The sequence below is a fragment of the Raphanus sativus genome, unplaced genomic scaffold (assembly GCF_000801105.2).
Source record: "Raphanus sativus cultivar WK10039 unplaced genomic scaffold, ASM80110v3 Scaffold3317, whole genome shotgun sequence".
Classification (NCBI taxonomy): Eukaryota; Viridiplantae; Streptophyta; class Magnoliopsida; order Brassicales; family Brassicaceae; genus Raphanus; species Raphanus sativus.
In genome coordinates, this window is record NW_026618623.1 from 1 (window position 1) to 11,446 (window position 11,446).

The 11,446-nt window shown below is 36.2% G+C and overlaps 3 protein-coding genes across 3 annotated transcripts; 2 read left to right on the top strand and 1 right to left on the bottom strand.

Annotated features, from left to right (window-relative positions):
- The first annotated feature begins 1,681 nt into the window (after positions 1-1,681).
- Positions 1,682-6,731, top strand: LOC108811604 (probable disease resistance protein At1g58390). The gene is made up of 6 exons (XM_018583667.2): positions 1,682-1,794; positions 2,173-3,053; positions 3,132-3,278; positions 3,396-4,448; positions 4,926-6,353; positions 6,495-6,731. Exons 2-5 carry the CDS (start codon positions 2,180-2,182, stop codon positions 6,308-6,310), a joined length of 3,459 nt encoding a protein of 1,152 aa, XP_018439169.2. The 5' UTR covers positions 1,682-1,794; positions 2,173-2,179; the 3' UTR covers positions 6,311-6,353; positions 6,495-6,731.
- A 108-nt stretch (positions 6,732-6,839) lies between these two features.
- Positions 6,840-7,825, top strand: LOC108811603 (two-component response regulator-like APRR5). The gene is made up of 2 exons (XM_018583666.2): positions 6,840-7,168; positions 7,237-7,825. The coding sequence occupies exons 1-2, from the start codon at positions 7,152-7,154 to the stop codon at positions 7,499-7,501; spliced, it is 282 nt and encodes a 93-aa protein (XP_018439168.1). The 5' UTR covers positions 6,840-7,151; the 3' UTR covers positions 7,502-7,825.
- Positions 7,826-8,045: 220 nt separating this feature from the next.
- LOC108811602 (uncharacterized) lies at positions 8,046-11,440 on the bottom strand. The gene is made up of 13 exons (XM_057001168.1): positions 11,224-11,440; positions 11,027-11,116; positions 10,841-10,931; positions 10,549-10,615; positions 10,412-10,455; positions 10,119-10,289; positions 9,939-10,037; positions 9,680-9,748; positions 9,308-9,446; positions 8,906-9,107; positions 8,699-8,805; positions 8,565-8,607; positions 8,046-8,457 (listed from the first exon to the last, which is right to left on the bottom strand). Exons 2-13 carry the CDS (start codon positions 11,112-11,114, stop codon positions 8,240-8,242), a joined length of 1,338 nt encoding a protein of 445 aa, XP_056857148.1. The 5' UTR covers positions 11,115-11,116; positions 11,224-11,440; the 3' UTR covers positions 8,046-8,239.
- Between the last annotated feature and the right edge of the window lie 6 nt (positions 11,441-11,446).

Consider the following 11,446-nt stretch of genomic DNA (forward strand, 5'->3'; position numbering starts at 1 on the left):
TGATGTGATTTTTTTTAATAATATAAAATTAAACAAAAATAATAGAAGATACAAAAAAATGTTATCAAATCTTTATTATTCATAATCATTGATTGTCATATATATGTAAATCATATTAGGTAATTCCGTAGCTTTTATTTAAAGAAAGAATTGAAAATATTCTTTTATACACTAATAATAAATTTAAAGTTAGTTTAATGAAAAAATATGCTATATATTAGGATGAACCAACCTATTTTTCTAATGATTCTAAGAATAACCTATGATGACATGTGACCACAAAAAAATGTTTTAATGTTCCATAATTAATATACAGGGATTGAAACTGAGAGAAGTTGGTTACAAATGTGATAATGAATAAACCGTATAATACATCCCCTCTTTATATACATAATAGACATGCAAAAGGAGGCATTTAGGTCACGAACTTATGATTCTTCATACTTACCATTACCATATGACAGACTTATAATATAATTGCTTGGCCATTTGATATAATAATTTTTTTTTTTTTTGAAAAAAAGGCTTTGATATAATAATTGCTTGGCCATTTGATATAAGAACGACCTTAAAGGTATGTATACAATATTTCTATAAAACTTTTGACTCCATATATATGTTAGTTATATTTAATGATTACCATATTAAGATAAACCAACCTCACGTCCAAGTAATAAGAGAACTATAAAAATTTGCACAGTTATTATAAGCCATAAATGCAATGTAATAAACTGAGCTATATGAAATCTCTAATTACACCCCCTCCGTACGAAATCCCCTATATTCCCTTGTAGATCATTGTTTTGAAAATGTCGGTTAAAAATATAGTACTTTGAAGTTCATTTACAGTTTGTATGATCGATATCCTTTATCCTTAATTTTACAAACGAATTACGTTCCATGTCTCGCTCATTACAAATGTTACAGACTAATGTTAATAATGTAAACCGAATATTATAACCAAACTATTTGTGCGATTTTATTATACATAGCTTATGTTATGCTTAAAATTTTAAAATAAATATACTTACATTTTCTTCCTATCGTGAATATGTAAAAATAACTTAACTTATATTTAATAATATATACAAAGAACTCTAACGAAATGTTTCTAGTATGGCATTTTAAGACACATCTTTTTCTAAAATATATTGAATTATAAATTTTATTACGATAGATAGATTAGGGTGTGTGTTTAAATATTATCAAAACATTGGTACACACTTAGAAATTACGGGTTTTTAATACAGTACTTACCATATTGAAATACGTTCGTATACTATAGTTTTAAGTGCTCCATTAAATATTATGCTCATTAATTCCTAGTAAAGTTGGTCCATTTAAAAATAAAAGCTGAGGAGCTCTGTGAGCTTGACACATCAGCATGCTCATCAAAATTGTGCATTTACTAATGCTTCAGGATTAATATATAGGGGATTAAATAACATATCATCAAGTTTTTTTTGTAATTAGTACAAAATATAAGTCACAACTATTTAAATGATTTTCAATTAATATATAGGGTAGTGGTAAATAAGTTGAAAGTTTTGGTTTTATGGACCTTTATCTCTTTATTTTATTTAACTTTAATTCAAAAAAAAAAAAAGAATATTAGGTTACTTTATAAAATTTGAAACCCGGCCAGTTGGGTCACTACAGAATTAGATTCGTTGCGTTCTAACTAAAAACACACATTCTCATATTTTCAGTATAAATTCGTAGCGTTCTAACTAAAACACACATTCTCATATTTTCTTTACACAGATCAGTTGGACGAAACGCGATTATCAAGAGGTGATTTTTTTTTTGTATTTCGCATAGTTATTTCATCTCAATTGTTCAGATCATTCATTAGATTACAAATAGTATATATTATCTAGACTAGAATTTGCAGAAAGAATATTATCAGGACTATGAACTCACCGATTTTCCTCTAGCGGTTATTGATTACTTATTTCATGTTTGCATATTTATTAATTTGCAAGAGGTGATTGTTTATTTTTTTTTGTATTTTGCATGTTTATTTCATCTCAATAGTTGATATCATTCGTAGATTACAAATTAGTATAATATTATCTAGACTAGAATTTTCAGAAATAAATATTATCAGGACTATGAACTCAAGGATCTGCTCTCTAGCGGTTATTGATTACTTATTTCATGTTTGAGCAGGAGACTTATGGCTGAGGTGGCAGTGGCACTTTTACCGTTTGCAGTCGAGAGGCTTTGGAACCTCCTTGTCCGAGAAGCTGAGCGATTTCAAGGAGTTGAAGAGCAGTTCGAGGGATTAAAAAAAGATGTGGATATGTTAAGGTGCTTTTTGAAAGATGCAGAGGCCAAGAAACATGCAAGTGAAATGGTGAAAAAAACTATCAAAGACATCAAAGAAATTGTTTATGATGCAGAAGATGTCGTGGAAACCTTTCTTCTGAAGAAAGAACTCAAAGAATCAAGCAGCAGCAGCGTGAAAAGATTTGCATGCGTTACTATAACACGCATGGGGCTTGGGTCTGATATGAGAACCATATGTAAGAGGATCTCTGAGGTGATCCGTGATATGCAGAATCTTGGCGTACAAAAGGTCATTGTCGATGACGAACATATGCAGGCTCTACAGGTAAGAGAAAGAGAAATGCGACAAACATTTTCTAGAGATGATGAAGAGCAACCTTTTGTTGGGATAGAGAGAAATGTTGAGAAATTGGTTGGCTATTTGGTGGAGGAGGATAGCAGTCAAGTGGTTTCTATAACTGGGATGGGCGGTCTTGGTAAAACTACACTCGCAAGACAAGTTTTCAACCATAAGAAAATAAAAAGTCATTTTCCAGCATTGGCGTGGGTGTGTGTTTCACAACAGTTTGAAAGGAAGTGTGTCTGGCAGACAATCTTGAGACAACTCAGGCCAGAATGCGATGTGTCAAAGATGATGGAAGACGAACTTCTGGAGAAGATTGTTAGAGTGTTGGAAACACAAAAGGCTTTGATCGTCATTGATGATATTTGGAGAGAAGGAGACTGGGACCTAATTAAGCCTGTGTTTCTGCCCAAAAAAGGTGAATCTCTTAACACTGGGCCGTCTTTAAAAAAAACTGATTTGATCATGAAAATAGAAAAAATATAAATGTTTGCAGGATGTAAGGTTTTACTTACTTCTCGCAATGAGGAAGTGGCATTACATGCAGGCGAACAATGTGACCCCATCAAACTAGAATGCCTAACTTTTGAAGAAAGTTGGGATCTTTTTCAAAGGATAGCATTTCCTATTCAAGACACAGCTGGTATGTTTAAAGGACGGCCTGCTTGGACTTTTTTATATTCTAGTAAATTTTTAAAAATGACTACAATATCTGCAAGACCATATGATCATTTCGAATTTTCTTGTAAATGATGTGCAGAATTTAAGATTGAAGAAGACATGAAAGAACTCGGTATAGAGATGCTTAAACATTGTGGAGGCCTACCATTGGCTATTAAGGTGTTAGGCGGGATGTTACACAAGAAGTACACATTGCAACAGTGGAAAACGATACGTGAGAATATCAAAGCTCCCATCTTTAGAGGAAGTGGCACTGACGAAAGAAATATCAATAAGGAGGTTTACGATGTTTTGTATCTGAGTTTCGAAGAGCTGCCTGCTTATTTGAAGTATTGCTTCCTTTACCTTGCTAGTTTTCCAGAAGATTATGCAATACCTGTGGAAAATTTGTCATATTACTGGGCTGCAGAAGGAATGCTAAGGCCAATGGATTTCGATGGAGCGAGCATTCGAGAGGTTGCAGATATATGCATAGAAGAATTGGTGAAGCGAAACATGGTTATTTCTAAAAGAGACATTGATACTTCAAGATTTGAAACACTTCAGTTGCATGACATGATGAGAGAAGTTTGTTTACGCAAAGCCGAAGAAGAGAATTTCGTACAAACCATTGATACATCAATTGCAAATTCGAAATCTCCTTGTAAATCTCGCAGACTTGCTCTTACAGGTTGGCATCAGGAACCACCATTTAATGTCGATATGGAGGTGAAGAATCCAAGCCTTAGAACTCTCTTGCTTATCGGGAATGGAGAATGGAAGGTAACAAGTTTATTCTTCCCAAGGCATAAGCTGATGAGAGTGTTAGATCTTCCTTGGGTCGAGTTTGAAGGAGGGAAGGTACCCTCTAGCATCGGGAAACTCATCCACTTGAGATATCTTAGTTTAAGGAGGTCACATGCAACTCGACTGCCTTCTTCTATGCGGAATCTGAAGAAGCTGCTCTATTTAAACCTGGATGTGATTGGTGAAGTCTACATGCCCAATATCTTGAAAGAGATGCGAGAATTGACATTTTTGTCTTTGCCGGTGATATTTCATGAAAAGACAAATTTGGAATTGGGAAATCTAGTCAAGCTGGAGACCTTGAAGTATTACTGCACAAAACATGGGAGAGTGACGGATCTACAGGGTATGCACAGAGCCGGACTTGGGCATAGTTTCACGAAACATCAGTGTAGGGCCCCCACCTAATGGGGCCCCCATTTCCAATTTTCCTAATGTAAATATGTAATGTTAATATATTAATTTTATGTGCAAAGTCAAATTAAAAAACAAAGTTTTGGTTTGTACTGTACAAAATAAAAGATATAAGTTTTTAACATCAGCGCAAGTAACTTACGGTAAGTTATTCGAGTGTCTGTATTTTATTTTTATTTAAATATTATAATAAATTCAAATAAGTAAAAAACATCATTTTTAATTCACTAAAGAAAACTTACGAGAGATAGTCTTTTCAACTTCTCCTCTCCTCTTTACTCTGTAAAAGCAAGCAAGTTCATAAGAAAACCAGAATTTTTTTTTGTTCTATAGATTTTCGATGCTGCTTTTTATTATCAAAACTATGATAAGTTCATCTTTATTTCGAATAGGGCCCCGAAAATCTCAGGTCCGGCTCTGGGTATGCAACGGCTCAGATCTCTCTTTATCTATATTATGGACGAGAGGTATACTATGGAAACTCTATCTTCATCTCTAAGTAAACTTTCACACTTGGAGAGTCTTACCATAGACAGCAGGGGCAGGTTTTATAGACCCACGAATGATGATGAAAAAGGATTTGTTTGGGATTTTGTTAATCTCAAGCAGCTGAAGTTGGAGATATATATGCCAAGGTTACCTGATGCCCAACGCTTTCCTTCTCACCTTAGAACCATATCTCTACGCCAGTGCCGTTTGGAGAAGGATCCAATGCCGATTCTAGAGAAATTGCTTCACTTGAAAGAGATTGAATTGTGGAATGCTTCTTTCATTGGGAGGAGAATGGATTGCTCAAGGCACGGATTTCCTCAATTGCAGAAGCTACTTTTTAAGGGATTAGATGAGTGGGAAGAGTGGATATTAGAAGAAGGCTCCATGCCCCTTCTCCATACTCTCAATATTACCTTTTGTCCAAACTTAAAGGAGCTTCCTGATGGGCTGCGATTCATCACTTCCTTGAAGAATCTTACTGTTGAATACTCAAGTGCTAAATTGTCGGTAAGATACTTTCCTTTTCGCCTTACAACCATATCTCTAACTAAGTGCTGTTTGGAGGAGAATCTGATGCCAGTTTTAGAGAGGTTGCTTCACCTAAAAATTATGTATTTAGGGAAAGGATCTTTATATGGGAAGAGATTGGTTTGTTCGCGGGATGGGTTTCCTCAACTGGAAAATCTTGATTTTAAGGGAATAGATGAGTGGGAAGAGTGGATAGTAGAAGAAGGCTCCATGCCCCTTCTTCATACTCTCGATATTAAAGGTTGTCCAAATTTAAAGGAGCTTCCTGATGGGCTGCGATTCATCACTAACTTGGAGCATCTGAGTGTTGATGATATGGGAGATGAATTCAATTTGAGATTGTCGGAAGGATACTTGCCTTCTCACCTTACAACCATATCTCTAAGTGGTTGTCCTTTTACAGAGGACCCAATGCCGATTCTAGAGAAGTTGTTTCACTTGAAAAAGATTACTTTAGGAGATAGATCTTTCTGTGGGAGGAGAATGATTTGCTCCAAGGATGGGTTTCCTCAATTGCAGAAGTTAACATTTTCGGGATTAGAGGATTGGGAAGAGTGGATAGTAGAAGAAGGCTCCATGCCCCTTCTCCATACTCTTGATATTTTGGTTTGTCCAAAGTTAAAGGAGCTTCCTGATGGGCTGCAATTCATCGCTTCTTTGAAGAGCGTGACCTGTTATGGTATGGAAAAGAGATGGGAGAAGAGACTGTGGAAAGGAGGAAAAGATTACTACAAAGTCCAACACATCCCTTCTGTTAAATTCATTAGTGAGTGAAACAGCAGCTGAAGGAGACTCCCAGCAATTACGGAACTATCAGGTATTATATATAATATAGGAAAGAACTTCTTGGCAACTTCTTTGGATTTGCACAAACTACACAATTTAGTTAAGACTATTTCGTTGCAATGTCTCTGATGATATGTGTTTTACCAATTGCTTTTAATATATTGGCAAACAGAGGAGTGGATGATGCGGTGAAGCTGTTCGATGAAGTGTCTTACTGAGGACACTTGATCTCCTGTACTGCTTTTAGTTTTTCTAGAGAGAAAAAGATATGTATTTAGGGAATTGAAGCTGTTCCACGAAGGTTCTCTTGTTGACTGAGAGATGGATATATGTTAAGATTCTTATATTTATTAGTATGTATTCTCTTTATTTTGCTCAAAAAAAAAAAAATTAGTACTCTCTTTACATTTTTTTCTCAAGCGACTAGGCTTTGAAAATTTCCGTATAGAACCGCGTTGAAACTCTTCAGTTCGACTACTTGAAATGAAAAGGGGATATTGAGAGATGTATTTAGAGAAGTGAGCACCTCTCAGCCTCGTTTGGTAGGAACCGAACAATATGTCCACCCTATCACACCAACTTGTTTCATTTAAACTAATTGTTTATTTTATCACTTTTGATGAATTTTATAATGAAAAGGGACTGATTAGGGATTGTGCTGATGAAAAGGATCCTATCAAATACATGATTAGTACCCTATTTTGCAAAACTGTTACAAGGAGTTACTTGCTCCCGGTAGCTTTCCACTAGGTGCTGCGTGCGTCTGCAAACAATTCGACGAGTAACCTTGGGGATGCATTGGAGAGAGGCCAACGTCCTATAATAGGGAATGGTGGTGATGACCAGGTTAGATATGGTTTCCTTATTCTGTTTGTATTTGTTTCTAAACTTTGTAGTTGATTTGGTTCTTGTAGAGCTCATGTTCAAGACCAGAGATGCAAGGTGAGAGCGCAGACGTGGAGGACTCAACTAAAGAAGCCATTTGACTTCATGGGAGCGTCGTTTAGAAGAAACGCACAACGCAACAGAGAAAAAAGTGTTGCTAGATACGAATCTATGATAGAGCTTGATCTCTCCCTGAGAAGACCTAACACTTGCGAGAACCAATCTTCTGCAGAAAAGCCCTCTCTTCATCCTTCTAGTGCATCTGTCCTTGCGCTTCATCCGGAACTTGTTTAAAGCGGCTTCCCGTGGAAGCGGTTCAGAGGTATTGTATTGGTTGACGTTATCATCTTCACTTGCTGCAACATTCTTTCTTTGATTAGAAACCAAGGGAGAAACCGAACATTGTGGCCTGTGAACGTACCTGGCAACAAGAACATACAATCAGCAGAAAGAACAACACATGTTGAAAGACTGAGACTGATAGTCAAAGTGCGACAAAGATTTCAAGCTCACACAAAACTCTCTCATTATTTTAGTTATTTATTTTTTGTTTCTCATTATTATTGTTGTATATGTATTTTTATGTAATATATGTATTTATATGTAATTTGTTTACAGTCTAACCAATAAATAATTTTCAATTGTTTAAAAAAAAAGATTTTTATTTTTACTTGGACAGTTCGCATTCATATTGAAATACATTGGAAGAAACTGGCAGAGCAACGTCCGCGTATCAAAGGGCAGTTCGTTCGTCAAGTCCATTCCACTGAGACCTCAACACAAGAAGCTCTACAATGATCCAAACATATCGATGATGATATTTATTTATACATAAGAGAGTTCAATTTTTGTTTTCACTGATACGAGATAACTCCCCACATGCGTAGTTGTGTGTACATACAACTTTGTTGTTGTTGAGATTAATTAGTTAATCTACACTTACGTTATCTCCTTACATTACACATACCTGATTACATCTTCTACTAGTCTCCTAATTACAATGAAAATACACATTCTTATGTTCAAAGTTCTTCATTCATCATCATCCTCGTCACCACCACCACCATCGTAGTCATCATCATCATCATCATCATCATCATCATCGTCATCATCCAAAGCGTTGGATTCTTGCTCGTAGATCTGATACTCTCCATCGCTATCAGCACCATCCGAGGCTGGTTTGCTGCTTGGAAATCTATCGAACAAGCCTTGGAGATACGTTCTCGAGTTGTTGTTCTCCATCTCCCCATCTTATCATCGTTATTAAAGAATAACTAAGATTAAGCTCCTAATCGTCTTATCAACTTTTCTATGTATGTATTATCATTCACTAAAAGTTTATGAATTTGAAGGATACATCCATGAGAACTTAATGACATCTCATCATCGTCCTCTGCAGCCTGCAAAAGAACACATTAAGAGGAAAAAAATAATGATGAAAATGGATTTTGGGGGAAACTATAGAAAGTGAAGTAAATAAAAAAGGGTTACCACATCGAGTTCCTCGTATTCATCATCATCCACGTCTTCAGCATCTTCATCCGCTGACACCTCTTTCTCTTTGTTTGTGTTTTTATGCTTCTTCAGCTCTTCCCTATCTGCGAATTATGTTACATTAGTACATGTTACTTCCATATCTTCTAAGGAGAAGACAGAACGTGTTCGATGGCATGATTGAAGTTATGTTATTGATCTTACCTTTAACTTTTTCCAGGTGATCTGGTTTGCAAGATGTCAGTGAATCTTTTTGAATTCTCGTCTTCTCTGACCTCTCAAACTCATCTTGAATAGATTTAAAAACATCTTCAAAACCTGGCTCAGGAAACACAGACACAAACCTCACAGCTACTCGGAGTCTCAGATTATCAAGCAGCGCTTCTGAGAACCATCCTGTTTTATACTGCCAACAAAACATAAAATCAGATAACTAAAACATCAAATCAGATAACCAAAACATCATATGGAACAAAGGACTTGTCAAAGTTTTATGTATTAAAGTTATACATTATTTTGTGTGTGATTGGTGAGACGTGTTTTGGTAGTGGGACTTTAGCATGTCACATGTCTATCCAGGGACAGACTAGTTCGCTGAGAACTTACATTACAAGTAGTTTGCTTGGGAGGCTTTCTTATCTCTCGCTGAATGTACTCGTCTTCAAGTTCGAATAGCTGTAGAAATGTTTGGCATTTGAAAGGGAAAACTTTAAAAGCACAAATGTCTTCCCAGCTTCGCTTTGACCTGTCACAAAGAGGAACTTAATTATCATATTATATTAAAAGCACAAATGTCTGGAAAATTTGGATACACATCCATTCTTCTACACTTCACCACGGATCAATACATTTTTTTATTTTTATGAATGAATGTAAAGGATCAATACTTTCAAGTAAATGTTATATGGTTTTCTCCTTTTCTGTCCCGTTTTAAGTAGAGAATAGACTTCAGTTTATAAGAAAATAGGAAACGCTTACTTGTTACTTGCATTGGCATCACAATAACCCCTTAATTCAGGTGGAACCCTAAACTCCATTCTCTGGTATCTGAAAATAAATTACACAAAGTAAATAGTGGTAAAATAGCTTGACTACACACTGGATGCCAAAAAAAGAGGCTGGACATACTGTTTCGGTCCTAGTTTGATTTTTGAGGTGAACAAAATGAGAATTCTACATTACCATATCATAGACCATTCATTTGTAATATGAATGTATATAGAGGGAGAGAACTCACACACGAGATTCAGGATCTTTCCGTGGATCATAGCCTCTTTTAATCCAGAACCTAAGAAATGGACCACCCGAGAAATAATATGCAGACCGAAGAAGAAACCTGTAGAGAAAACTCCAGGATGTTGGTTACTGCAGTACTAAGACAACTAATACACATAAGAAAAGCTGAGAATCTGTTCACCTGTTGAGCATGTGATGTGTGCATTTAAGACCTTTATCAAGTAGTCGTTGGACTATGGAGTCTCTTGTCCACACAGGTCGCTCGTCAAACAATGCAGAAACTGCTACTTGCCATTGCCATTGTTCGGAGCTGGGATCAATGAAGTCTTCCCAGTTTAATACCTTTGGGATCTGTATGAATGTTAAGGAGCGATCATGGATTATCCAAAATGACAGAATGCAGAGAAAACAAACATGGCTTCATCCTAAGCAATAATAAGATTTAGAAGATAAAAAAGAACAGAGAAAAGGATATCTTTGACACTGAAATCAATTGCAAATACTGGGCCAATGTCGTCCTGCATCATAAGTAAACCAATTAGAAAATGGAGAAATAGTAACAACATAAAAACTATCATGCGACCATTAATGGCGAAGTAGTAACCACATACCTCACAAAGGTTCTGAGTTGGTGCCTCTTCTTTCTTTTTTGGGCCCGATGTTCCTGGAAGTTTCAGTCTGTGCTCAAACAACAGAAGTGAAATTAGAAAAATAGAACTTCAAACACTTTAACCAACTATGTTTTTCTTCATCGTTCACCTATAACTAACATACTCCAGACTACCAATCGGGTTCTCCTTACTAAGATTCAGATGAAAACAGATAGCTTCATGTGGACATAATTTGTGTTACCAGGTAAGCATAGTAAAATTGTCGGGAACAATGAAGACAGTGTGATCTTACACCAAGTTGTCTGGCATGTCTTTGGGTGCAAAGAACTGTGGCAATAACATCATTACATCTTCATCAGCCATGTCCATTAGATCATCGTTTCCTGTATGACAGTAGAGAGTACTTACCTTAAACTACGGTACAAAACCTTGAGATTGCAATATAATGAAATACACCAAATGAACGGAGAAGAAGCACCTGTAAGCGGATTCACCTCCATCCATTTCCTCTTCCTCTGCTGTGCAACATCCGCGTGAATAGGGATAACATGCTGGTAGTCAGCCATCCCTTTGCAATACCCACATGAATAAGAGTGAATACAATGAGAAACTTTAAGCCAAAGGCTAACTATATAAGACACATTTAGAAGCCCAAAACTCCAAACCAATGCTTACCATCGAAGCAATACGACTCAGACACACGAGCTACAATATCAGCACAGAGAGCTGGGCAAGCATCGCTAGTGGCAAGAACAGGTTGAGTTTCACGCAGAGAAGAAACTCTCTTAACATCCTCCTTATAAATTCTCAACAGAAAACCACTACAAGGACGTCTCTCTCCCCAAGCAGGATGTGCATAAGGATCCTCAGGGCGGAAATGTAGCTCAAGCTTGTTTGA